This window comes from Bos indicus, chromosome 4, assembly GCF_029378745.1.
Source record: "Bos indicus isolate NIAB-ARS_2022 breed Sahiwal x Tharparkar chromosome 4, NIAB-ARS_B.indTharparkar_mat_pri_1.0, whole genome shotgun sequence".
In the NCBI taxonomy this organism is placed as follows: domain Eukaryota; kingdom Metazoa; phylum Chordata; class Mammalia; order Artiodactyla; family Bovidae; genus Bos; species Bos indicus.
In genome coordinates this window covers 114,573,825-114,601,119 of record NC_091763.1, presented here as the reverse complement: position 1 = coordinate 114,601,119, position 27,295 = coordinate 114,573,825, and the positions used below count along the sequence as shown (strand labels likewise).

General features: G+C 54.2%; 1 protein-coding gene across 5 annotated transcripts in view; it reads left to right on the top strand.

The window, feature by feature from the left end:
- The window catches only part of PRKAG2 (protein kinase AMP-activated non-catalytic subunit gamma 2), a 300,390-nt gene that overhangs the window by 90,565 nt on the left and 182,530 nt on the right, over positions 1–27,295 (top strand). For 4 of the 5 annotated variants that reach the window (XM_070788448.1, XM_070788446.1, XM_070788445.1 and 1 more), the window contains exon 3: positions 5,428–5,707. In XM_070788448.1, the coding sequence (XP_070644549.1) occupies positions 5,428–5,707 (280 nt within the window). Of the gene's footprint in view, positions 1–4,773; positions 4,798–5,427; positions 5,708–27,295 lie in introns of those variants that run through there. The other variant, XM_019959355.2, reaches the window with a different exon arrangement.

Below are 27,295 nucleotides of genomic sequence, written 5' to 3'. Positions count from 1 at the left end.
TGGGTCAGCCAGGGTGGCCGGGGCCTGGGGGAGTCTGTGGAATGCCCAGCAATCTGCCACCCCCCACCCCCCGAACAAGTGACCACGGGTTTTTCCTGTCTGTGCCCCTTGATCCTGAGATGAGAATCCAGGCCCCGCTGTTCATCTTTCCTGGCAGCTTCCCTGAGGTGTGACCTGGGACAGGACCTTCTCTGTGAACCTATCTCCCCGTTGGCAAACCCGGGCTCGTGACAGCACTCACCTCCCTTGTGAGGATGAAACGAGCTCGTCCGTAGAGCAGACACAGATGGGTACCCGGCCCAGGGCAGGTGCTCAAGGGAGGTCTGGGAATGCGGCTGTGACTCAGGACATCCCCCGTCTGGAGCGCTGTGGAGGGGTGCACCCACCTCCTGTTTATCTGAGCCGTGGGGAGCGTTGCACTCAGCCGGGCCCTAGACTCCACTCAGGCACTCCTATCCATCACTGGCCACGCGTACCGCCCTTCTGGCTCCTCTGCTGAGAACACCCGCCCCCTTTCTGTCTGGAGTACATGGGGGCTCCGGCTGGGACACCCCACCATCAGCTCACTGGACGCGGCCCTTGCCTGCCAGGCCTGACCTCCCCACCTCCCTGGCCTGAGTCAGACTCCAGGGGAGGGTGTTTCTGGCCTACAGATCCTCCCTTGGAGGTATTGTTTCACTCAGCCCCCCTTTTCTGGCGCCCTTTGCCTGTGACCTCCTTTATCCTCGCCCGTTTCCCACAAGCTCCCAAGAGGCCCCTGCCACTCGGCTGTCAGTCACCGCCAGGCCAGCCCCGCCCCCCCCCACCCTCTCTTCTCCCCTCCCCTGCGTCCTTGGGACACAGCTGAGACCTGAGAGTCGGGGGGCTGGGCCCTGCCCTGTGGCACCCCCTGCAGCCGTGGACAGAGGTGGGCCTGGCAGCCCTACCCACGGTGCCCTGAGTTCCCATCCGTAGCTCTGAGGAGCCAGAAGGCACTGGGAAGGCTCTGGGCCCTTTGTTCATCCAAACCCAGGGAAACATGCCGTTGCATTAGCAAAGTACCGTCTTAACTGCATCCTGCTTGAAGGAACGGGCCTTATCCCTGGGCTCCTACCCCCACCCGCCCTGCAGGAAGCAGACCCAGAGGCCAGCTCTGCGCCCGTCTTCTCGCGGTCATGGCTCGAGACCAGTCTTTACACTCCCCGTGGACAAGGCTGAGCTGGGGCCACCATTTTTGGCCATGTTTGGGGGACAGTCTGCTCTCTGGGGCCCCCTCCTCAAGCTGACAGCAGAGGCCTGGTTCCGTCAGCCTGGAATTCTGAGCATAGGATGGAATCCCAGTCTAGAGAATCCTGGGGCTCTGCTTGCCCTTCAGATAGGGTTCAAGCCGGTACCCGGGGCCCTGTGAGACTGACCATTCAGCGGCAGCTGGCTCAGCTTTCCCCCATGAGCTGTCTGTGGTGGCCCAAGTGAGTGGCTGTTTATCTGTCCTCCCAGCTCCACCTCCTCTTTCCCTGGCCCTGGGACGTCTCTGCCCCTTGGCCTGTTCACAGCCCGTGAGCTTTCAGCGCCTTCTCTGGTTCAGGGCCCCATGACCCACAGTGTCCCCTTTTGCAGTCTCCTCCCCCTCTGGCTCACTCTCAGGCCAGCCTTGTCTTCCCTGCCATTCTCCATGGCCTCACGGGGACCCTAACCTTCCCCACGTCTGTTCTCTGCGTGGAACGAACATCAGCCTTGCTCAGCCGTTCCTCCTCCCCCGGCCGAGCTCACTGTGCAGCGTGGAGGGGACATCCTCGGGGTTAACATGACTCCCTGCCTCTGTCCTCACACTTGACTTTGACTCCTCTTCTGTTTCACATTGCCAGGCTGCTCCTGGGAGGTATGTGGTGCAAGGGTCAAGGCCGTGGACCTGATGTCCCACCCACCACTGACCAGCTCTGTGGCCTTCACTGTGTCCCCAGTTGGTGCCTTCTCAGAGCTCTGGGGTCAGGGGTCCCCGGGGAGTGATGGTGACTGGCCTCCAGCATGTCAGCCCTAAATTACTGTGCGAGCGCCGTGCTGCAGAGCCTCCGTGGTGTCCCCTCTAAGGAGGCTTAGGCTCTCACATAACACATGGAGTGACTGAGTGAAAGTCACTCAGTCGTGTCCGACTCTTTGCGCCCCCATGGACTGTACAGTCCATGGAATTCTCCAGACCAGAATCCTGGAGTGGGTAGCTGTTCCCTTCTCCAGGGTATCTTCCCAACCCATGAATCAAACCCAGGTCTCCTGCATTGCAGGCGGATTCTTTACCAGCTGAGCCACCAGGGAAGCCCAAGAATACTGGAGTAGGCAGCCTATCCCTTCTCCAGCAGATCTTTCCGACCCAGGAATCGAACCCAGGTCCTCTGCACCGCAGGCAGATTCTTTACCAGCTGAGCTATCAGGGAAACCGCACCCCACGTGGAGCCTCTCCCTAAACCAGCCCTGCCTCCCTGACTCTCCACACCTAACTGAGGATCTATTGGGGCCAAATTCATGACAATGAGAGCTGAGTGAAGAGGCCGAGGCACGTACCGTGGGCCAGGACCTGAGGCGGGTGCTTGCCGTGCCGGGTACCCGGTCGTCCCGTGGCCCTGCAGGCTGGCCTGCTGCCCCCAGTGGACACACGAGGACGTGGACACTAGATCGCTGGTCACTGCTGGAAACCAAGCCGGTGTTCAGCTCCTGTGTCTGTGTCCAGAATCCTTGCTCATACCGTCCTGCTGTGGGGTCACCCACGGTTGTGACCACCCCCAGCCCGTGTCCACAGACACACGCTGCCCACCACTTGGAAAGCTGCTCCGTGTGAATTATCCGTGGGATTCAGAAGAGCTTCGGAATGCCTGAGCCCGTAGGTCAGTGGGTAGTGGCTGAACCCAACACTTGAGAGACATTTGTGCTTCCTGCATCACATGGTTGGAAAAAGAAACCCTTGAACTCAAGCAGTGCTAGAGTTCCATAGTTCTGGTTAAGCTCGGCCTCTGCCTCCAAAGCCCACTGGGCATAAGGATTCTGCACTGCCCCCCATGGCCACACTGGTCCTTTATCGCATGGCAGAGGGTCTCAGGAAGAAGGGGGCGTGTGGTTGAGAGTCCCCACAAGGGCATCCCTTCCTTTAAGGGACCATAAGCCCAGCTGAAGCTCCAGTACTCTGGCCACCTGATGGGAAGAGCCAACTCATTGGAAAAGACCCTGATGCTGGAAAGATTGAGAGCAGGGGGAGAAGGGGATGACAGAGGATGAGATGGATGGCATCACCGACGTGATGGACGTCAGTTTGAGCAAGCTCCAAGAGATGGTGAAGGGAAGGCTGGCATGCTGCAGTTCATGGGGTCGCAGAGAAGCAGACACGGCCTAGCGACTGAACATCAAGCGCAGACAGCATATTAAAAAGCAGAGCCATTACTTTTCCAACACAGGTCCGTCTAGTCAAGGCTATGGTTTTTCCAGTAGTCATGTGTGGATGTTAGAGTTGGACCATAAAGAAAGCTGAGCGCTGAAGAATTGATGCTTTTGAACTGTGGTGTTGGAGAAGACTCTTGAGGGTCCCTTGGACAGCAAGGAGATCCAACCAGTCCATCCTAAAGGAGATCAGTCCTGAATATTCATTGGAAGGACTGATGCTGAAGCTGAAGCGCCGATACTTTGGCCACCTGATGCAAAGAACTGACTCATTGGAAAAGACCCTGATGCTGGGAAAGATTGAAGGCAGGAGAAGGGGATGACAGAGGATGAGATGGCTGGATGGTGTCACTGACTCAATGGGCATGACTTTGAGTAAGCTCCGGGAGTTGGAGATGGACAGGGAGGCCTGGTGTGCTGCAGTTCATAGGGTTGCAGAGAAGCCAACTCAACCGAGCGACTGAACATCAAGCCCAGCTCAGGGCGCCCTCTAGTGGTGGAAGGCTCACAGGGTCCCAGGCCGGACAGGCACCCCAGGTGGACAGAGACACAGAGGTCGCTCTCTTACCTCCCTTCTCAGTGCACCCGGGGTCACCTGCCGTGCAGAGACCCGGGTCTCAGCCTGCTGGCCGACTCCCGCCAGGCTTCGTCCTTGCCCCAGCACCCAGTGGACAAGTGGTTTTCCTTTCCTGCTGCTGGGTGGCCCAAGGCCCTCTGGCTCCTGTGTTGCAGGCCTCCCCAGGGGACGGCAGCTGGTCATGTGCAAAGGTGATTCCTGTGGGTCGGGTCTGGTCGGTGCCCCTTCAGACAGCCCTGAGGGGCAGGGCAGGCCCCTCATCCCACCCAAGAGGAGACCCAGGCTTAGGGAGTCTCAGTAACTCCCCCGGTGGTCCAGCAAGGGGCGAGCAGGTCAGGCCCAGGCGCTCAGATGCAAATGAAGTGAAGTGAAGTCACTCAGTTGTGTCCGATTCTTTGCAACCCCATGGACTATACAGTCCATGGAATTCTCCAGGCCAGAATACTGGAGTGGGTAGCCTTTCCCTTCTCCAGGGGATCTTCCCAACCCAGGGACTGAACCCAGGGCTCCCACATTGCTGGTGGATTCTTTACCGGCTGAGCCACTAGGGAAGCCCAAGAATACTGGAGTGGTTAGCCTATACCTTCTCCAGGGGATCTTCCTGACCCAGGAATCAAACTGGGGTCTCCTGCATTGCAGGTGGATTATTTGCCAACTGAGCTATGAAGGAAGCCATTGAGATGTGAATACCGGTTCCTAAACCCACAGCAGGGCACATTAGAAATCCCTCCGGTCTATGAGATGCGTGCATTGGCTTGAAGACAGAGTCAAGCACTTTTTCAAACCATAACTGGTGGCGATTTCAAGTCATGACCCAAGTAAGCCTCAGAGGTTTTCAGCCTCATTAACTTTTTTCCCTAACCTCTGCGGTCACTCCAGTGTGATGAAACCTTCGTCCCTTCCCACACCAGGACCCCAGAACGGAGCCCCGGGCTCCCTGACTCTCAGGTCATGGGGTCTGTGCTCCCTCCCTCCTTTGAGGATGGGCCAGAGAACATTATTGCAGGGCGGTCAGACCTCAAGGACAGATGCATCTTATTGAGAAGTGAAGGCCAGGAGACGGGGCTGCAGACAGGCCAGAGGGGAAGAGGCCGTGTTTCGAGGCTTTGCAGTTGCTTTGGCTGTCCTCCCCGCCTCCCAGAAGCCCCCTTGCAGAGAGCTGGATGGAGGCTGGGGGCAGGGGATGGTGGGAGGAGTCGGGGTGGTGCAACCCAGCCTGTGGACGGGTTGTCCTTGCGTCCCATCCTACACCCTCCGCGCTCCCCCACCCCAACCCCCGCTCAGGGCCGCCTCTTGTCTGTGCCAGAGCCTGGTGGGGCTGTTTCTCAGTCTGGGTGCCATGGACCCCCCAGCTGGGTGGCAGGGGACAGTGGAGGGGGGCAGGTCTGCACAGGCCGCCATCTGGGCTCCGAGGGACCTCACCTGTCGGTCTGTCTTTCTGTCTGCAGGTGGACAGCCCCTTCGGCTCGGGCAGCCCTTCCAAAGGCTTCTTCACCAGAGGCCCCCAGCCCCGGCCCTCCAGCCCCGTGTCTGCCCCCGTGCGCCCCAAGACCAGCCCCGGCTCCCCCAAAACCGTGTTCCCGTTCTCCTACCAGGAGTCCCCGCCGCGCTCCCCACGCCGCATGAGCTTCAGCGGGATCTTCCGCTCCTCCTCCAAAGACTCCTCCCCCGGCTCCAACCCGTCCACCTCGCCAGGGGGCATCCGCTTCTTCTCTCGCTCCAGAAAAAGTAAGGCACTGATGCTTTGGTTCCAGGTGGGTGCAGGGCTGCGGGGGGAGCCGCGCTTGGCCTTGGGGGACGCCGCCCTGGCCGGTGGCTGTAGCGATGGTGCTGAGTGCCCTCGTCTGGGTCCGTCCCCCAAGAATAAATTGAGCTCCGGAAAAATGGGTTTCCACCGGGGTCCCTTTCTTCCTGCTCTAACCCCCACCCGTCGGGCGTGGTTTGCGGGGGTTAATGCAAACATCGCCATCCGCCGTCCCATAGGGCTGTAAGGACAGCCATGTGGAATGCTGAAAGTCAGGAGTGGTGTGAAGCTAAGATTGGGCCCGTACCCTGCTGTGGTCTGGCCCAGGGTGGACCACAAGCCAGAGGGATTTGAGTCCTTGGGACTCAAATTTGGGACCACATTTGAGGGATTTGAGGCTTACTTGTTTCTGGCACATCCTGACTTTGTTTTGGGTCCTGGGTAGCTGGGGTTCATCTGTTAAGAGAAACAGGGGCAGGAAACGTGTGTTTAAGAGAGAGTTCTTTAGGTTCATGAGAACTTGTGATCTAAGGATAAACTGTTCTCCACTGAGCACTGTTGATCGTAACTAGAAATATTGTGGCAAACCATGAAGTTGTTATTGTTTAGTTGCCAAGTCGCATCAGACTCCTTGTTATCCCCCTGGACTGTAGCCCGCCAGGCTCCTCTGTCCCTGGGATTCTCCAGGCAAGAATATTGGAGTGGGTTGCCATGCCCTCCTCTGGGGGATCATCCTGACCGAGAGACTGAACCTGTGTCTCCTGCATTGGCAGGTGGACTCCTTACCACGGAGCCACCAGGGAAGCCCCAAACCGTAAAGCAGATGGTTTATTTTCGCCTCTCCTGTTTCTCAATGCATCTCCCTACTCCTTACGACTCTCTCTGATGACAGAGGAAGTTCCTGTTCAGGAAGACGGTGATTTGGGAATCACGCTTGCCCTTGGGCATCAGGTCTGGAGTGGTTCTCCTTCGTCTCTGGTTGTATTTGCAAACGGACCTGAGGTCGGAGCTGTACTCCGTCCGCAAGGCCAGCACCAATGCAGTGTTGTCTCTGTGACTTTCGAGGAAGGGTCGGGGACTCTTCTTTTGGTGGTTTGGGGTGTTGCTCCTAGCACCCCTCAAGTCGTCCCCGTGATGACTGAACTCACGTGTAAGTGTACAGATGTCCTGTGGCAAGGTGGTCCTCATGCAGACGACGCGGGCCACATGTGGTTGGGAACTTACCTGTGAAGCCAAAGGGGCAGGTATGTCCCAGCCCTGATGCCCCAGCGCCCCAGAGAACAAACCCCATTTCCTCGACAGGGATCCTGACACCCTCAACTACCCCATCACGCACCAGCTCTCAGAGGAGCGCGGTCAGACCAGACCTTCACCAGATGTCCTGTTTCTCTCATTGGGCCTGGGTTGGTTACAACAGAATGAGGTTGTGTTAATTTCGTGGGGGCAGCCTTGATGAAGTAGCCCAAACCGGGTAGCTTAAACAACAGGAGTTTATCCTCTCATGGCTCCAGAGGCCAGACGCCAGAACCAAGCTCTCAGCAGGGCCGTGGTCCCGCTGAAGTGGGGGAAGAGTCTGCTGCAGGCCTTTCTCGCAGCTCCTGGTGTTGCCGGCAGCCCTTGGTGTTCCCTGGCCCGTGGAGGCAACGCTCGGCGTCTGCCTCCATTGCTGTGGGCATGTGGCCCGCTCCCGCCAGGTGTCTGTCCATGTCCACGGGCCTCTTCCCTTCTTCTGAGGACCACTTTGCTTTGTATGAAGGGCCACCCGACCCCAGGACGACCTCCTCCAAATCCCTTACATCTGCTGTGACCTTGTTTCCACTTAAGTTCCCTTTTTGAGGTTCCTGGAAAAGACATGAATTTGGTGGGTGTAGGGGGTGGGGATACCCGGCAGCTCAGACAGTAAAGAATCCGCCTGCAATGCAGGAGACGTGGGTTCGGTCCCTGGTTTGGGAACATCCCCTGGAGGAAGAAATGGCAGCCCACTCCAGTGTTCTTGGCTGGAGAATCCCATGGACAGAGGAGCCTGGCGGGCTACAGTCCATGGGGTCGCAAAGAGTCGGACACGACTGAGCGACTAAGCACAGCACACACAACCATCCCACCCACTACACCGTGACATCAGAAAAGCCGAGACCTACAGTTCATGTCACTGGCTTGGGAGTGGAGGACTGGCTTGTGGGCATAGGGTGGTCATCCTGTTAAGACCAGGGTCACTTCTGAAGGCAGAAGGCAGCAGCCAAGATGCAGAGGCTGGGAGGGCTGGGGGAGCCTGCAGGTGGGATATGAGTCCTGGAGGCATGCCCGACCTTCAGCTCCTGGTGCCAGGAGTCCATACTGCCCATTTCTGGTCAGTGATTTTAGAGGCCATTCAGTGTGCTTGGCTAGAAAACGTGCGTGCCTGGGTGCTAAGTTGCTTCAGTCGTGTCTGATTCTTTGCAACCCCATAGACTGTCACCTGCCAGGCTCCTCCATCCATGGGATTCTCCCAGCAAGAATACTGGAGTGGGTTGGCATTTCCTTCTCCAGGGGATCTTCCCAACCCAGGATCGAACCCAGGAGTGGCAGGGGCTGCTGGTAAAAAGACGCTCGTTGACGAGGTCGGGTGGGGGCTCAGCTTCCTTGGAGAAGCTCTCTGGGCGGGCAGGTGTGCGGACCAGGGACAGTAGCCCGCGCTGTTGCCCTTGAAGCATGGAGCCCACGTCCTTGACCTTCCCCAGCCGGAAGCCAGCCCTGCGTGAAGGCCTGGTCCGTATGCAGGCAGCGCATGCCCTGCTTCACAGGGTCCTCCCCTCGGGCCCTGGTCCCCCGGTTTTCCCATCACGCGTGGTGTGAGGCTTGCGTGGAGGGTGTACAATCTGTCTACTCTTCCTCCTGCTTGAATCTACACCCACGTCAAGGTGCCTGGACTATACATCGCTCCCACTGCCCTGGAACTGATTTCGTAACCCTGAACTTGAACCCTCGGCCTGTGTGAAGGGTCTTGTTAGCGGCAGCCCATGGAACATGCTGTGAAAAGATGTCGCGGGGACGCTTTGTCACACGAGACCCCTGGGAGAGATTTCCCGTCTCGGTACCAAGAATAGCTGTACTTCTGAGCAACTGGATGGCTTTTGTGTGTCATAGACTGTGATGGTGTAACAACCCCATTTCCCATCTGCATTGTCTGCTGGGAATCTTGGAACCGACTCTGTACCCAGGGTGTTAAGAGAAGCGTTTCTAGCCTGGTTTCTGAATCCATTTTTGGCCCCCCATCCTTTCACTTCCCGCCCCACACCTCACTTTTTTTTTAAAATAAAAACAAAGAAGACAGATTAATGGAAGGAGTTGGGTGTATTTACAGAATTCAAAGAGGCGCTGAATGCTCGCAACTCAGGAAGGGAAGGAGCCAGGCTGGTTCTGGCAGGCTCGGCGGCCAGAATTCATGGAGATGCAGAGAATCCCTAGTCTTCGCGTCTCTCCACCGACCACTCCAAATGCCTCATCCTAGGATATCTGATCAGCCCAGCTGGGATCTCTGAACCAGTGGGGTCCTGTTGAAGGGGGAGCTGGGAGGCAGGGTCAAGCAGCTAAAGCAGAGTGACCAGGAGCCCGCCCTGGAGGTGGGCGGAAAGTTCCAGGAGGAGAGGCCCAGTTGGCAGCCGGGACGCGCCCACACCACTCTGCATGCACTGCCTGGCCTGTGGGCACACGCAACCTCCCACGTCCATGAAGATGCCCTCATCGAGCTCAGTCCAGTCACCCCACACATGGCGGGCAGCATCCCCCTGCTTCCCGGTCGTGTCTGAGTGTCACCGCTAAGGATGTGGGTGTGAAGGACCAAGCCCTCCGCCTTGGCCTGATGAGATGGCCGTTTCTCCTCCAGTGCTGTCTGCACCCTGTCCTTCCCATCCTGTGACTTCCGGGGGAAAGTTAAGATTCTCCACATTTAAGAACTGCAGCAGATTTCCTTTGTTCTCTTTCTCTATCGTCTGTTGACCAAAACCTAAAAGCCTGTGTGATGACACAGGATCTAAAGTTGCAGCAGACTCCCCAGGTGACCCTCAAGTGTGGAACATTGTTGTCTGTTATTCGGAGAAAGGGGGAAGATAGAAACCCTGCAGAGCCATTTTCAAAGGGAAAGAAAGGAAAAGGATTCAGACCCATTAAGAGCGAGAGAAGATGGCAGGGGCTTCTCTGGGGGTCCAGTGGCTGGGACTCTGTGGGCCCCATGCAGGGGGCCCGGATTCGATCCCCAGGGCAGGGAGCTAGATCCCACGTGCGGCAACTAAGACCCAGTGTAGTCACACAGGTAACTAAAATATATCTTTTTAAAAAGAGAGAGAGAGGAAATGCAGACAGAGGCTACAGTTCCGAGTGCTCCGTCTGCTGCTGGGACCAGCGAGGACCTCGGTTGGCTGGCGCTCTCTCCCCGGGAGGAGAGCCAGCCCTTTGCTCTGCAAGGACCCTACCCCTTGGAAAGGCTTCTTGAATGCCATGGCTGTAGCCTTCCCCTGGGCTCCTGGCCCAGTGGCATGTTGATCCCAGACTTGTCCTGGGGACTCTGGGGTTTTCATCACGCTCGTCCCAGCCCCACGGTTAACTAGCAGCAAGCCTAATTCCCTTGGAGGATCAGGGTCAGCCACCCCAAGCAAAGCAATAACCCACTTTCGGCCTCTTCCTCTAATAACAGACGACAGCCTGGGACAGAATCCAGCCTGAAACCCTTCTTCATTTTTGTGCGTTAATCACTGAGATACAGGCTCGCCCTTGTTCCCCTCCCCTGTGGCTGTTTGCACTTAGAACAGCAGATTCAAGCTCTTGTCTCTGAACTGCGTGCCCCACAGGGTAGAACACGGTTACATCTCGTCTTCAAGTGAAAGTCGCTCAGTCGTGTCCGACTCTTTTGAACCCATGGGCTATACAGTCCATGGGATTCTCCAGGCCAGAATACTGGAGTGGGTAGCCTTTCCCTTCTCCAGGGAATCTTCCCAGCCCAGGGATCAAACCCAGGTCTCCCACATTGCAGGCTTTAACAGCTGAGCCACCAGGGAAGCCCCACATCTCGTCTAGTTCCCAAGAAGTCTTACATGGCCATGAGGCAGTAGAGGCTTCCAGAAAATAGCAAAACTTATCTCCAAAAGGAAAACAAAGATTTCTCACAACTTGGCTGCGGATGGCCTTGCTTTTGAAGGTGAGGAACGGGAAATGTGTGTCCATCTGTTTGTGAACCGCAAATAATAAGATGAAAGTTTTTTTTTTTTTTTTTTTAAAGAAAAACAGTCTGGCATGGTGGGCAAGCCAGGACCTCAAGAAGGACTGAATCTCATGTTACTCAACTTTGCTCCCTAATCATTGATAGTAATTATCCTTGTCTACTGGGCTTGTTCTCAGTGCATCGTACGTGAGCGCTAGGCTTTGTTCCGACATGTGCATATTTGTTTATTTTACTTATTTGCTTGTTAATACTTCACTGATACATTAGGTGCATCATAAAACACACACCAAAAGCTTAATTGGAGGCTTCGGTGTCCCAGGTGTCAACATTCAGGGTTCACTTCCTGGATGTGCAGACAGGAAAGGCAAGGTTGTCTAGATTGGGCACCGTAGCGGGTTTTCTCGGTTTGCTTTCTCTATCTTCTGTTGGCCAAAACCCAACAGCATTTCCACAGCAGACAGTTCCTCCTAGTTCAACCCGCGGCAAGCACACAGAATCCAGGACAGGGCCTGCAGTGGAGCAGAACACGTCGACAGCCTCAGGCTCCTGGGGGACCAAATGACAAGGCTCCAGGGTGGAACTGGTCATAAACGGGGCACGAAAGGAGGGAACGGCAGAGAAAGGACAAGAGGAAGTTCCAGCCAGGCTGCGGGAAGGAGACAGGAAGCGACTTTCCTGGGCTGCAGTAGAGACGCTGAGCTCTGAGAGCAGAGCCGAGGTGAGAAGGGCAGGTGACCCACATGGGATGACATGGGACAGCCTATGCTGGGGAAGGCTGAAGGCCAAAGGAGGAGCAGGCAGCAGAGGAAGAGACGGTTAGACAGCATCACTAACCAAATGGACATCAGTCTGAGCACGCTCCAAGAGATAGCCAAGGGCAGGGAAGCCTGGTGTACTGCAGTTCATGGGTTGCAGAGAGTTGGACACAACTTTGCAACTAAACAGCAACAACAGGTCAGCATTAAAAAAAAATAATAACTTTAGGTTGACCACAGGACAACTGACAACCCTTACAGGCCTCCATAAAGGGAGTGTGGACAAAACTGATGCTTGGAGAATATTATTAGACCGCTTGTGCAGAGAGTGAGAAGGGCTCGTAAGGAAATGAGGCCACCGTCCCAGTCCAAGGTGGCCTGGGACCCAGGCGAGGGACTCAGAGCAGTGGAAGGGATGGTAGGAACAGAGAGGGATGGAAAAAGGACTAATGGTGGGAATCCCCTGGCAGCCCAGTGGTTAAGACTCTGCCTTCCAACGCAGGGCGCGTGGGTTCGGTCCCTCGTCCGAGAGCTAAGATCCCACGTTCCTCATGGCCAAAAAACATAAAATAGGAGCAGCATTGTGACAAATTCAATGAAGACTTAAAAAAAGGAAAATAATTAATCGGGTGTAGAAAGGATGAGGAAGAAAGAGGAAATGAAAGGGTGAAAGAACCCAAACCTTGTGCGTTCTTGCCACTCAGGGCTTGTTTGGTGATGGTAGTTGTCGGTACCGACAATGCGAGATCAGCAGCTCCTTGTCCAGGGCTCCCCAGAGCCTCCTCTTCAGGGCCTATCTCAGCGTGGGGCTGCCGCGCCAAGGAGCCGGAGTGTAGACAGATGCCTGTGTGGGTCAGCACCTCCTGGAGCCTGGCGACGTTCATAACGGCCACGGCCAGCGACAGGAAGTACAATGCGTAGAAGATGATAAGGAAGAAGGCAAGTGACTGCAGGGCCACGGCGTGAGCCCCGGAGCTGGGGTCACGCAGCAAGAACATGAGCGAGAGGGTGGACGCCAGGAACAGGAGGAGTGGAACTGACCATGGGAGAACCACGTGGGGCAGAATGAAGAAAAGAGATGGTCCGTCGCCTGTCAGCCACAGTGTGGTTTCCATGGGAACCCTGGGTGGCAACCATCTGCCTAAGGACCGGAGGCCTCGTGGCGGATAAGATGACCGACGAACCAGACAGGATCGGGGCACCCAGCAGAAGCCGGGGCACCTTGTTTCAGGAACCCTCTGTTTCACCAGAAGAAGACAGGGTACAAGAAGAGGGTGATCTTGGCACAGTGCAAGACGGAAAGACAGGCGGTCAGCCAGGAGGTGAGGCTGTTGATGAAGCTCCAGGAGATTTCGAAAGAACTTTTGAAAGTAACACCGAAGGAGTTTGAGAGGTTGTTATGGAGGGCCACCCTGTGGAAAAGACCCTGACGCTGGGAAAGATTGAAGGCAGGAGGAGAAGGGGACAACAGAGAATGAGATGGCTGGATGGCATCAGTGACTCGATGGACGTGAGTCTGGGTAAACTCTGGGAGTTGGTGATGGACAGGGAGGCCTGGCGTGCTGCAGTCCTTGGCGTCACAAAGAGTCAGACACAACTGAGCGACTGAACTGAAGTGAACTGAACCCCGCACAGAAAGAACCGGGAGGCGGCCAGGCAGGCCACAATTGTGTCGCCTGCGGGCAGCGCCCGGCATCGAACATGTTCCCTGCTCAGCCCCATAACTATGAAGCCATCCTGCAGCGTGGGAGCCAGCGACTCCAGGACAAAGCTGACCTTGAAGATGGGTGTAGGGGAGGGCAGCATCTTCTCTAGGCGCTGGGACTCACCCATGCGGAGACAGCCTCCCTGGTCAGGCCACGCTGTTGAGACTACAGACCCCGAGGCACTCCCCTGGGATTCAGGCAGACATGCAGCAAACGCCCCCCACCCCCACCGGTCCTCCAGGAGCTGAGAAGGGGACCTCTGTGACTTCCCTGAGCGTACAAACCCCCCAGCTCAATGACACGCTGTGTCTGTTTGCATAACCTCTATTTACCTGTTCTTCATCAGAGCCAGATGTAGAGAAATGTGAAGAAGAGAGGCCGTGGGGTGATTGAAAATACCCCTGTGTTGCTCTTTATTTCTCACCACGCTCTTTCTTTCCTAGTATTAGTCACTCAGTTGTGTCTGACACTTTGCGACCCCACGGACTGTAGCCCACCAGGCTCCTCTGTCCATGGAATTCTCCAAGCAAGAAGACTGTAGTGGGTTGCCATTTCTCTTCTCCAGGGGATCTTCCAGACCCACGGATTGAACCCAGGTGTCCTGGATTGCAGACAGATTCTTTACCATCTGAGCCACCAGAGAAATCCATTTCTCTCCTAACTTTTTTTCTTAAAAGTTCACCAGCGGGGGTGACCGGGCCGGGAGGCAGCCGTGTGTGCAGCGGGGGTGGGCTGGGCGTGGCTGATGGGAAGGAGGACCCGGCCTGACCCCCACCCTGGGGCCCTCGGGTGCCAGCAAGACGGGAAGGGAGCGGGGAACTACTCTGTGTGCAAAGTCTGGACCATCTACGCTTCCTTTCACGGTGAGAAACAGTAATCCCTCCCACTTCTGAAAGTCTTCTTTGAGAATGGCCTTCAGAGCCACGTTTGTTTTTTAATATTCTTGGTGATGGGCTGTCTTTGCCTTTGGAGGATGGATTTCCTTTTTGTAAAGAGATCTTTTGGGACCACTAATGTTTGGGGTCAGGAGTTGAGATGAAGCTGCACTGGTAGAAATCCACAAGCGTGCCGTTGGGTAGGGACAGGACACAGGCTCACCGCGCGGCGTGAGGCTGGGGCCCCACCCTCGGCTCAGCTCGCGGCTTTGGCTGCAGCAGCTGCTCCTTCCTTCTCCACCCTGGCTGCTCAACAGCGTCCTTCTGACAAGACTTCACCATCCACACGGTGAGGTCCAGGACAGTTAATGGTTTTCCTGCTTTGACTTCTAGTGGAGAGTGGAGGGTAAGATACTTGGTTGTTGCTGTTCAGTCGCTCAGTCGTGTCCGATTCTTTGCAACTCCGTGGACTGTAGCACGCCGGGCTTCCCTGTCCTTCACCATCTCCCGGAGCTTGCTCAAACTCACGTCCATTGAGTCAGTGATACCATCCAACCGTCTCATCCTCTGTCGTCCCTTTCTCCTCCTGCCTTCAGTCTTTCTCAGCAATGGCGTCTTTTCCAATGAGTCGGCTCTTCGCATCAGTGGCCTAACATTGGAGCTTCAGTTTCAGCATCAGTCTTTTCAATGAGTATTCAGGGTTGATTTCCTTTAGAACTGATTGGTTTGATCTCCTTGCTGTCCAAGTGACTCTCAAGAGTCTTCTTCAACACCACAGTTTGAAAGCATCCATTCTTTGGTGCTCAGTCTTCTTAATGGTCCCTCTCTAATATGACTACTGAAAAAACCATAGCTTTGACTGTACTATGCATGCAAAGTCAGCTGATGAGAACCCACTGTATTACACAGGGTGCTGTGCTCAGTGCTCTGCTGTGACGCAGAGTGGATACACACATATACACGTAGACGTGTGTACAGATGTATACTTGCGGCTGGTTCACTCTGCTGTGTCACAGCAGAAACTAACGCAACACTGTAAAGCAACTAAACTCCAATTTAAAAAAAACTGATTTCAGACACTGTTAGATGGATTACAAAGACATAGAGTTTCATTTAACCCTTGTAGTAACTGCTGTAGGTTTGTGTCGTCTCAACAAAGATACATTGAGGTCCTAACCCCCAGTATTTCTGATTGTAATCTTACTTGGGAGTCGAGTCACTTACCTGGGAATCAAGTCACTTACTTGAGAATCAAGTTACTTACTTGGGAATCAAGTCACTGCAGGTGTACTTAGCTGAGGTAGAGTCGTACTAGAGTCAGGAAGACAGAGACACACGGGGAGGATGCTGTGTGACAACAGAGGTGGAGACTGGAGTGATGTGTCTCCAAGCCAAGGGCTGCCAGCAGCCACAGAAGCCGGAAGAGCAAGGAAGGCGCAGAGCCCTACGGACACCTCGATTTCTGTCTTCTGGCCTCTGGACTGTGAGGGAACCCTCTTCTGATGACCCGGTTTGGGGCGCTCTGGTGCAGGCAGCCGCAGGAAGCCAACGCAGGGACTGGCCATGGTCAAGTGATGAGGGTCAGCAGACCAGAGGCCGAGCCCTGTGAATCAAGGCCGGCCCCTGATCTCTGCGTCACGAGACCACCATCCGTGAGGGCGGGGCTGTGGGGCTCAGACAACCCCCACCTTCTCCGGCGGGGAGAGGAGGCTGGACCTGAGGCCATTGCAGCTGCTGCGTCAAGTTCCTGGTGACTTGTGCACAGACCCCTTGGAGATTTTCGAAAGAGCAGTTTGGGTGGTGGGGAAGGGAAGGAAGCTGTGCTAGGAGCTGAGGGTTGAAGACACTGACCTCGTTTCACAGCATTTGGGCCTGAAGGGTAGGCCAGCTCAGGGCATGGTCTCTGTGTTCATCCATAGCCCCCGGAGGGCTCTGGCTCCTCACTGAGGCCGCGTTGGGACCACGTGATGGGGTTTCCATCAGGGGCTGACAGTTCTGGGCAGATGGGAGGTGTTCCATCTGCAGCTGCAGGGCTGGAGGCACAGAAGGTGGAGGTGATGGGGCTGCAGGAGGCAAGAAGCCAGATCTGTGCCCCGGTCGGGGGGAGGGGGCGCACACAGTCAGGCCCACCACCTTGCTTGTGTGAGGCTATGACGTGAGCGGGAGAGAAACCCTTCTGAGGTCACACTGCCAAGAACCCCGGGCTCTGATCCTACTGTGGCATCAAGTGAGGCCATCCTGACCCAGGCAGGGGGACGGAAGCAGATGGGTGCTAAGGGCTGGCTTGTTGGCTTCATGACAGGAGAGACCTGGACGCACTTCTAGGCGGAGCAGAGATGCACAGGCCTGTGATACGGGCCTCCAGGCTGGAGTTGTAGACAATCTGATAATCCAGCGAGGACATGCTGGCTTCCACGTCCCTGGCCTCAGGGTGAACCAACGGGATGTAAGTGGAACCCTGAAAGGGATCAAAGCAAAGGCGCCTCCTCCCTACCCACAAAGAGGGATGTCTGCCGGCTGATTCCCCCCCCCTCTTCCTCGTGGTAAGAGGCCATGGCTTCCAGGGCACCTCGGCTAGGGACCATGGCGGACAGAGAGGACGGCGGGCCGCCGGGGGGCAAGGTCGCGGAGCTCGGTATTTTAGATAATAGATGTCCTGATAGTTTAATCTCTTTTACGTTGTGTGTTTGTTTCGGTTATGATGTCATTAATGCGCCCTAATGACAGAGGTGGCAGAGGTGACGTTTGTCCGGATGGCAATTAAGGCAAAACTGGAATATTCCAGAATATTCCAGACCCAGGGCTGGCGGGGGATGGGGGCAAATTTGCGCTCAGACAAACCTGAATCCCTCACCACCACCCCCCTCCCCCCCGCCCCGTGCTAAGAGGGGAAACGGGACACATGAGGAGGTGGGGGCTGGGTGGTTTGGGGCAATTCGTGGTGAGGGATGAATACTGCTAAGTGACCACAACTGAGCCAGAGGAGGGGCCAAGTGCAGGTTAGCAAAAAGCCTTATTATTCATGCCAGCACCCTCCCTACCCCACCCACCAGCCTTTTTCCTCCAAAACTCTCCCTTGACCCACTAAATAAGCTAGCAAGCTCATCAGGCCGCCTTTGGGCGACGTCTTAGATCTGAGTTCTGCCTCTGTAAATTCACTTTTTCTAGATTTTCTCTGTACCCTTCCTTCCATGTGGTTTTTTTTTTAATCGTTTTTTAATGGATACAAATGAACTTCTTTTTGGTTTATTTGTTTATTTATGGCTTCCTGGGTCTTTGCTGCTGCACTGGGGTTTCTCCCTAGCTTTCTGCACTCCCCAGGGGTGGTGTGTGGACGTCTCATTGTGACGCTTCTCCTGTTGCAGAGCACCGGCTCTGGGTGTCCGGGCTTCAGCTTGTGGGCTTGGCTGCCCCGAGGTAGGTGGGAACTTCCCTGACTAGTCCAACCGGTGTCCCCTGCATTGGCAGGCAGATTCTTAACCACTGGACCACCAGGGAAGTCCTGCCTTTTTTTTTTTTTTCAAGTTTGCCTTTGAAAAGCTTCGATGACTTGAGGCTCTGATGGGGTGGCTGTCCCCGCTCCTGCAGACTCCCCTGGGGGCAGCCGGTCCACCAGGAAGCACAGAGCAGAGGAAGAAAGTCCGCGTTAAATCTCTCCCACATTCGAGACAAGACGGGGTGAATGTGCGCCCGCCTTTCACCTTTCTCTCCTGAATGCTTCTTGAAATCTGATTTCCCACAGGAAAATGGGGCAGGGGGCAGGGGGCAGCTCTGGGTCCCGGGCGCGGCGGGGCGGGGTGGGGGGGGGGCGCGGGGAGACGCGGGCGAGGGGGAGGGGCGGAGGCCTGGGAACAGCCCTGCAGGCCTGCAAAACTCCGGGGCTTTTCCGGCTTTGTGTCCGAGTGACCGCTAGAGGGGGATAGAGCCCCGTGTGTGAACCCAGGGGACGCGGCTGGACCCGCGGTTCCTGCCTGGGTTTCCCCGTGCTTAGTCACCGTCGTGTCCGATTCTCTGCGACCCCCGTGGACTGTAGCCCGCCAGGTTCCTCTGTCCATGGGGATTCTCCAGGCAAGAATCCTGGAGTGGGTTTCCATGCCCTCCTCCAGGGGATCTTCCCCACCCAGGGATCAAACCCAGGTCTCCTGCATTGGCAGGTGGATTCTTTACCATCCGAGCCACTCCCAGACAGAAAAAAAAGTGGATGTTACAGAGCAGGAAGCGGATCTCACCACTGACCAGCCTGACCCGGCCTTTTACAGGGGAGCAGTCTCACACTGAATATTCGTTTGGTCCTTATTTGATGAGAGCTTGCTGAGATCCTGGGCACCGGGGACAGTGCACAGGTGAGGGAGACACTGAGAGAACTGTTGCTCCAAGAGTGAAACATGGGGAGAGGGTCTGGCTCTTTAATGCAGGACCTTCAGGAAAACTGATACGGGGGCATCTGAGCAGAGGCGGGATGGAGCCAGGTGTGGCCGGGCAGGTGCATGAGGCAGGTGTGTGGGGCAGGTGGGGTGGGGACAAGGCGTGCCTGGCCGCGGAGACAGCAGTGGAAGTGCCCAGAAGCTGGGGCGGCCTCCGAGCCTGCAGGGAGCAGGAAGTGTGGCTGGAACCACGTGGGGAGGGACAGGGAGGGCCAGTCAGGATTGGGGGCTGCAGGCCAGCGCAGGACCCCATGGAGTGGTCCAGGGGGCGTCATGGGGGAATGACTTGCTCCATGGAGGGGTTCATCTGGCTGCTGTGCAGAGAGAAATGGTGGACACAGAGGTGGGGGCCCAGCCGGGGCCGCTGATATAGACCTGGATGTCAATGACCACTTCCTTTGAGACCTCCTCCCACCCGGCCTTCTCCAAAAAGCCTCACCTAACTGTTCTCACCTAGAGCAGTCTGCCAGGCTCTCAGATAAAATTTAAGTTATATCTTAACTTTCCCCATCACCCTGGGGCTCAGACCAACTCTTGGGGAAGGTTCTGGCAAAGGTAGTCCAACCACGATGTGCCTTATGGACGTTCAAGGCTGCGTCCTCTGGGGGTCGCTGGCACGTTTAGCGTGTAAATGAGAAGGGGCTGTAGCATCACAACCAGGGGCAAGGGAGTCCCTGGCGGTCCAGTGGTTAGGGCTTCCCCTGCAGGGACACAGGTTCCCTCCCGGGTCAGGGAGTTAAGATCCCATGTGCTTCCTTGCAGCCAAAAGGAAGTAAAAGTTAATAGTGATTCCAAAAAGCAAAAACAAAACAGATGCGACAGATGCTTTTTTTTGGAAGCATTGGGCTTCCCAGAACCCACGATCGATCGAGCTATGTCAGCTGCTGGGGTGAGACTGGAGCGCTTTTGCTAGCTGCCCCCCTCCCCCTCACTAAGCAAGAAATGGCATCGTGTCCCAGCTGGGCAGCTGTCCGCCCCGAGTGACCACGGCTGGCGGAAGTCGGGCTCGCTGGGCACTGGGACATTTATCTTTGTCCCGTGCTGTGCTGTGCCAAGTCGCTTCAGTCGTGTCCGACTCTTTGTGACCCCGTGGACACACCAGACTCCTCTGTCCATGGAACTCTCCAGGCAAGAATCCTGAAGAGGGTTGCCATGCTCTCCTCCACGGGATCTTCCTGACCCAGGGATCCAAACCTGGGTCTCCTGCACTAGAAAGTGGGTTCTTTATCACTACGCCACCTGGGAAGCCCCGCTAGAAAAAAGATGTTGAAAGTTGCAGACTTGGACAGCCACCTACTCTGATGACCCCGAGGGCTTCTCTCAGTCCCGACTGCAGGGTCCATAGGACAGACAGGCCAAGTGGACCCCAGGACCCAGGGGCTGCTGCAGCCCAGCGGGGAAGCGGGAAGCCCGGGGCATTCAGTGAGGCTGCAGAGCATTGTCACAACCCTGGTCTGAAGCTGCTTTGTTGCGGCCCGCAGTCAGAAATACATTTTATATCGTACCCAGCACAGTCACATGGATGGCTAAAAACCATTTCTCATGAAACAATATTTACCCTGGCCTCTGTGCACTGTTGTCCACTTGACTCTCGTTGGGTTGGTGGTACCAGCATGTCATCTCTGACCCACACGGCGGGGTGTCCAAGGGGGCAGGCGTGGGGCTGCGCTTGCACTTTGGGAAATGCCACCCTAGATGATCATAAACAGCAGGACGGGCGTGGATCGCCTGCCCGCAGAGCGAGGAGTCTGGCTGGGAACTCCGGGGCCCAGAGAACCAGAGGGGTTGGAAGGACACGCTGAGGGCTTTGCCAGAGATGCCAGATGCTGGAGGTTTGAACTTGTTTCTCAGGACCAGCTCACAGCCATGACCCAGGCCGTGTGTACTTCGAACACCCCGAATATATTTACTTTTCTGTTCCTAGTTAAAATATTAACGTTCTATTGTGGGTGACCGTGATTCTGGGTTATTTACATCTCACTTCTTTAAACCCCTGCTCCTGGTGTGTGGGTCTGATCAAAGGATGTAAGGAGAGCCGTTTGAAATGCGAATGAGCTTCCCAGGAGGTTTATTGAACTTGTGAAACTTGTGTCTTTTCTTGCTGCTCTCCGTGTTGGATCACAGACTGCTCTTCTTTTCTCTCCCAGCAACTGGAGTTTATTTTTCAAATAAAAGTCTGTTTTCCCATAAAATGCCAAGAGTTTTGTACTGTGTGTGGAGGAACGAACTTGGGCTTTTAAGCTTTTAGTTTGGAGCCTCCGAGTCTCTGATTCACATGCCAGGGCTCAGGGCCTGCGTGCCCCCTTCTAGAACACGGTCAGACGTGGGGGATTTCGTTCCTGGTACTTGGGTCTGGACATCAAGGCCTCAGAACTTCCATGCCAACACCAGTCCTCTCTTGGAGAGGCTATTTCGGTGACCAGCAGGTTGGAACTGCTCTATCAACCTGGCTTTGACGACGCCATCAAGTTTTTACTTAAAGAAAGTTGGTTGGAGTAGGACGCTTAAAGCTTGTTAACGCAAAACACAGTTCTTCCTGGAGGTTTCTTAATTAAATCCTTTTTAAAAAGGCGTATCATAAATATCCAAAATCACCTCAGATGGTGACTGCAGCCATGAAATTAAGACGCTTACTCCTTGGAAGAAAAGTTATGACCAACCTAGACAGCATATTAAAAAGCAAACACATTACTTTGCCGACAAAAGTCCATCTACTCAAAGCTATGGTTTTTCCAGTGGTCACGTATGGATGTGAGAGTTGAACTATAAAGAAAGCTGAGAGCCAAAGAATTGATGCTTTTGAACTGTGGTGTTGGATAAGACTCTTGAGAGTCTTCTTGGACAGCAAGAAGATCTAACTAGTCCATCCTAAAGGAAATCAGTCCTGAATATTCATTGGAAGGACTGATGTTGAAGCTGAAAGTCCAATACTTTGGCCACCTGATGCGAAGAACTGACTCATTGGAAAAGACCCTGATCCTAGGAAAGATTGAAGGCTGGAGGAGAAGGGGACGACAGAGAATGAGATGGCTGGATGGTATCACTGACTCAATGGACATGAATTTGGGTAAACTCCAGGAGTTGGTGATGGACAGGGAGGCCTGGCATGCTGCAGTCCACAGGGTCGCAAAGAGTCGGACACGACTGAGTGACTGAACTGAACTCAATTGGTAAACTCTTCCTATAAAAGGGAAGTGAAAGTTGCTCAGTCCTGTCTGACTCTTTGCGACCCCATGGACTGTAGCCCTCTGTCCAAGATCCTCTGTCTATGGAATTCTCCAGGCAAGAATTACTGGAGGGGGTAGCTTTTCCCTTCTCCGGGGGCTCTTCCCCACCCAGGGATCGAATCCAGGTCTCCCACATTGCAGGCGGATTCTTTACCATCTGAGCCACAAGGGAAGCCCCTTGCTATAAAGGCCAGATGGGAAATGTTTTAGGGCGTGTGGATCACCAGGTCTCTGCTGCCATGACTCAGCCACAGACAAAAAGTAAGCTGTGTCCCAGTGAATCCCTATTTGCAGAAGCAGGCGGTCAGCAAGGCTGGCCCCCGTTTTAATGGATGGTAGCCATCTCGGTGTCCCCTTTTCGACCCCTCAGTGCCTCCTGTATCTGCTCAAGTGAAAATCTGGTCTTGCTACACCCTCCACACTCTGGCCCTGGGCTGGCTCTGACCGCAGCCTGTACTGCTCCCCTGGCATCCTGCCCGCTGGGTCCTCAGAGGTGCCTGGCTGTCAAGGACCAGCCCCTCAGCCCACTCTGGGCAGCTCTGAGGGTTGTCCTTGCTCCGAGCTTTCTGGGTGGGGGCATCTGGCTGGGTCTCTGTGGCCTCTGCACTTCACCCCGGCCCAGACCTCCTCCTCCTGCTGGGGATGTTGATCCTAAGAGTATCCCTAAAGCACACCCTGCCGCCGTCCATCTCAGGTGTTGTCCCGCCCTCCGCTCTCGCCCTGATGTCCCACTTGACAGTGGCCATTGGAGGGAAGACAGGGCAGACTGGATGCGGAGATGAAGAGGTACACGGGGCTGGAGACAGGATCCGCGCTCGGGGTGAGGCTGCACGTGAACTGGGAGAGGAGGCAGGCCCCGCGGCCCTGGCCCCGCTGGTCGTTTGCGATCTGGAGTCACACGAGTCCTACCCTGCGCGCGGCTGAGCGAGACCCTCCCTGCCCGGTCCCAGGGCTCAGGGCCCCATCCTCGGTCCACCGCCCAGGCCGGAGCCCTCTGGATCCGGGCAGCTGCTGAGGTCCGGATCCCGTGGCTCTGCAGACTTCAGAAAAAAAACGTGACTCATCCTGCCTGCCCGCAAAGAAAGGAAAAGTATGTGTGGCATCCGAGTTTCCTGAAAAGTTCAGCCAGCGCATGGCAGAGTTTGGCTGGGCACCCTCGTGGTCCCCAGAGAGAGCGCCCTCTGCTGGCCACCACACAGAGAAATGTGGCCCAGCCCGCTTGGGTCAGGCTGCAGGGCACGGCCATCAATGCTGTCATCTGGGAGAAGCTACGGGGAAAAAACCTCCTTTCCCTCGGCAAACTGTAGAGCTCTCTGGGTCTCTCAGCGCTGCTTCGGTGATGATTCTATACCATGTGACACAATAAAAGGAGATGCCATCAAACCCTGGATTATTTTTTTTTAGATAACATTTCTTTTAAATTTATTTATTTTGGCTGCATCAGGCAGCAGCAAGTTCTTAGTTCCCCAACCAGGGATGGATCCAGTCTTCCTTGCACTGGGAGCATGGAGTCTCAACCACTGGACCACCAGGGAGGTCCCTACAGTCTTGCTCTGACTGCTTCTTTTTTTAAAAAAATAAGTCTGTGTATTTATTTTGGGCCATGGTGGGTCTTCCTTGCTGTGAGGGTTTTTTCATTAATTGAGGCAAGCAGGGGCTGCTCGCTGGTTGCGGTGTGCAGGTTTCTCACTGCGGTGGCTTCTCTTTTTGGGGAGCACAGATCGGGGATCAGGGATTGAACCCATGTTCCCTGGTGGCTCAGCTGGTAAAGAATCCACTTGCAGTGCGGGAGACCTGGGTACCCACCCACTCAAGTATTTTGGCCTAGAGAATTCTATGGACCATGCAGTCCCTGGGGTCGCAAAGAGTCGGACCCGACTGAGACTTTCACTTCACTTTCCTTCATTAGCAGGAGAATTCTTTACCACTGAGCCACCAGGGAAGCCCATCTCTGACTATTGCTTAATTTCTCTTTAAAAAAATCACGTTTTATTTTGAAAATCTCAAGCTTATATAAAAGCTACAAGAACAGTAGAAAGCGTTCTCCCACCCCTTTCATCTAGATGCCCCAGTGTTAACGTTTTGTGACCACTTTTGCTTATATCCGCTCCCACCTCTCAATAAAATATGTATTTGTGTGTCTATATGAAATCTGAACCATCAAGAGGAAGCTGCCGTCACAGTGTCCCCAGCCCCTAAATGTTTCGTCTCTTAAAAACAGAGACATACTTCCAATTGCAGTTTAATTATCAAAACCAGGAAATTAACATTAATACAACTGTCTTCGCTAAGCTGCAGACTGTATTCAGTCTGTATAGCTGGTTCACAGCTTGTCTCGGTGACGTTTTCAGAAGAGGAAGCCCACGTCACACCCTGTGTTTGGGTGTCCCTTCTCCTCCTCGATTTGCTGCCCCCAATCTTTTTTCTTTGTGACATTTTTCAAGACCACACACAGACTGTCCTTCCCTCTGGTTTGTCTGACGTCTTCCCTCTGGTTTGTCTGACGTCTTTCCCTCTGGTTTGTCTGATGTCCTTCACTGTGGTTTGTCTGATGTTTCCTCGGGACTCAATTCAGGTTGGCTGGTTGGGCATGAGGCCACGTGTCCAGTGTCCTGTGCTGGCCTCACTGTGGGGAGCGTGGGACGTCACGATGATCTCTTCTGGGTGACACTAACCGATCACTTGGTTAGAGGAGGTGTCTACCCCAGTTAAGAAAGTTATTCCTTTCCCCTTTGTAAGCAGTAAAGATTTCATGGGGACCTCCTTTAGAATTACGTAAATATCTTCTTTCTCATCCAGCTTTCACTTGCTGATTTTAGCATCAGTCATTATTCTGCCTGAATTATTACTGCGGTGGTGGGCGGGGTATTTTCTTACACGATCGTTAATTCTACATTGATTGGTTGGAATTCCTACGAAGGAAGAAGTTTTCCTTTTTGCCTTACGTTTGTAGGCACGTATGTGATCACGGGCTCATGTTTTAGTCCACGGGTTTCGGCTTGTCCTTGTCCTGTTCTGATGTTCAGATTGCCCCGCTGGCCGGCAGGGCCCCTTCGGGCTGGCCCCTGTGTCCTGCGTCTGTCCCCAGCAGCACACTCTTGTGGCTCAGCCACGAAGTTGTGTCTGTGCACGCACTTGTTGTTTTCTGATGCAACAAAACTATCCAGCCTCACCGGAACTTTCTCTGCCCCGGTCCTGGAATCAGCCACTTCTCCAGACAGCCCTCGTTATTTTCAGGTGGTCAGTAATATTTAGAAATAAGGGCTGAAGTATGTTCCTTGCAACTGAGCTATCACAGCTTTCTAGGCCTTCTCAGCAGACATGCCGGAAACACGCTTAATTTAGGAGAGTGGTTAGATAAGATAAAAAACGTGCATGCACACGGTAGAGTGTTACGTAGCTGTAAAAATACATAAACATGGTATCTGTGAGCTGATATAGCAAGAAACATGAATAGAAGATTCTCAAGAGACATGAAGATGGCCCCTCAACAGCACTTAGACATCAGTAGGAAACCATTCCCTAAACCCAGGTTATATTGGGTTGGCCAGAAATTTCCTTAAGGGATGACATTGAGCATCTTTTCACGTACATGTCTTCTTTGGAAAAATGTCTATCATTTTTAACTGGGTTGTCTTTTTGTTACAGGAAAACCTGAATGAGGTTTTTGACCAACCCAATAGAATTTACCAGTATTTTCCTACTGTAGTTGAACTCTTTTGTTCTAGATCTTTTTCATCACGCCAGCAGAAACCTCGTACCAATAACCATTGCTCCACACTCAGCCTCCACTCAGCTCCTGGCCACACTGATCTGCTTTTTGTCTCTATGGATTTGCCTTATCTGGAACTTTCGTTTAAATGGAATCATGCAAAGTACGGCCTTCTGTGTCTGGCTCCTCTCACTGAGCATATTGTTTTGAAGATTTGTCCATGGTGTAGTGTGTGCCAGTACTTCACTCCTTTTCATGAATAAACTCATGAAACTGAATAATATTCCATCATGTGGACAGACCGCGTTCTGTCTGTCCGTTCTTGCACTGGTAGACACCTGGGTGGTTTGCTCCTTCTGGCTACTGTAACCAGTGCTGCTGTGAACATTCATGCGTGTTTTGTTTAGACACCTGTTTTCAGCTCTTTTGCGTAGATACCTAGGAGTGGAATTTCTGGGTCATTTGATTATCCTGTTTAACGTGGTGAGGAATGATGTAACTGTTTTCCACTGTGGCCACACCACTGTACACTCTCACCAGCAATGGATGAGGGTTTTCACTCCTCCACATCCCCTCCAACACTTGCTATTTTCCATCTGTTGTTGTTATTAGTACTACTGCCTTCCTAGTCGATCTGAAGTGGCATCTCGTTGTGGTTTTGATTTGCTGTTCTTTAATGACATTGAGTATCTTTTCACGTACATGTCGTCTTTGGGAAAACGTCTTATCGTTTTTAACTGGGTTGTCTTTTTTGTTGTTGAATTGTAGGAGTTCTCTATATATTCTGGATACTAGACACTTATCAGAAATATGATTTGGAGATATTTTCTTCTCTTCTGTGGGTTTTTTTCACTCTCTTAATAGTGTCCTTTGATGTGCATAAAAATGTCTTAGTATTTATTTATTTGACTTCCTTGGGTCTTAGTTACGATATGTGGGATCTTTTATTTATTTATTTGACTGCACTGGGTCTTATTTCCGGCACACGGGGTCTTTAGACGCGGCTTGGGCACTCTTAGTTGTGACACATGGGATCTAGTTCCCTGAGCAGGGATGAAACCTAGGCCCCTGCATTGGGATTGTGGAGTCTTAGCCACTGGGCCACCAAGGAAGTCCTGAAAATTTTTTAATTTCGATGACAGCAAGATTTGATGACCAGAATTACTTAGCGTGCTGCTCCGTGGTGCCTGGCCCATAGAGACCCTCAGACCTGTTGGCATGAAGAATGGGGAGCAGGGCCCCAGGAGGTGGCTGCCCCTGACTGCGGGTCACTGATTCCAGGAATGAGCCTCTCCAGGGAGGATGAGAGGCCAGGCCGGTGGACGAGGGCATTGTCGCAGGGTCCCTCACCTCATCAAGAAAGGCTGGCTGAGGGTCTGACGGTCCCTTAAAGCCTTGAGTGAGGGGAGAGAAAAAACAGCAAGTTCTCTGGAGCATCCGTGTCTGCGTTTCGTCTTCCGACCCTCAGGAAGCTTTCCTGCTTGACCTCAGGGAGTCCGGTTTCCTCCGAGCATTTCTGTTTGGTGGAGAGGGCTGGAAGGCTTCCTTCTCTGCCCATGCTGTCCTCCTCACCCTCTGACCCCGGAGGACCCCCAGCCAGCTCCAGGTCACCTAAAGGCCAGGAGGCTGGGCTCTAGAACGCTGGTGAATGGCAAGTTCTCTTAGGTTGTCCCCAAGGA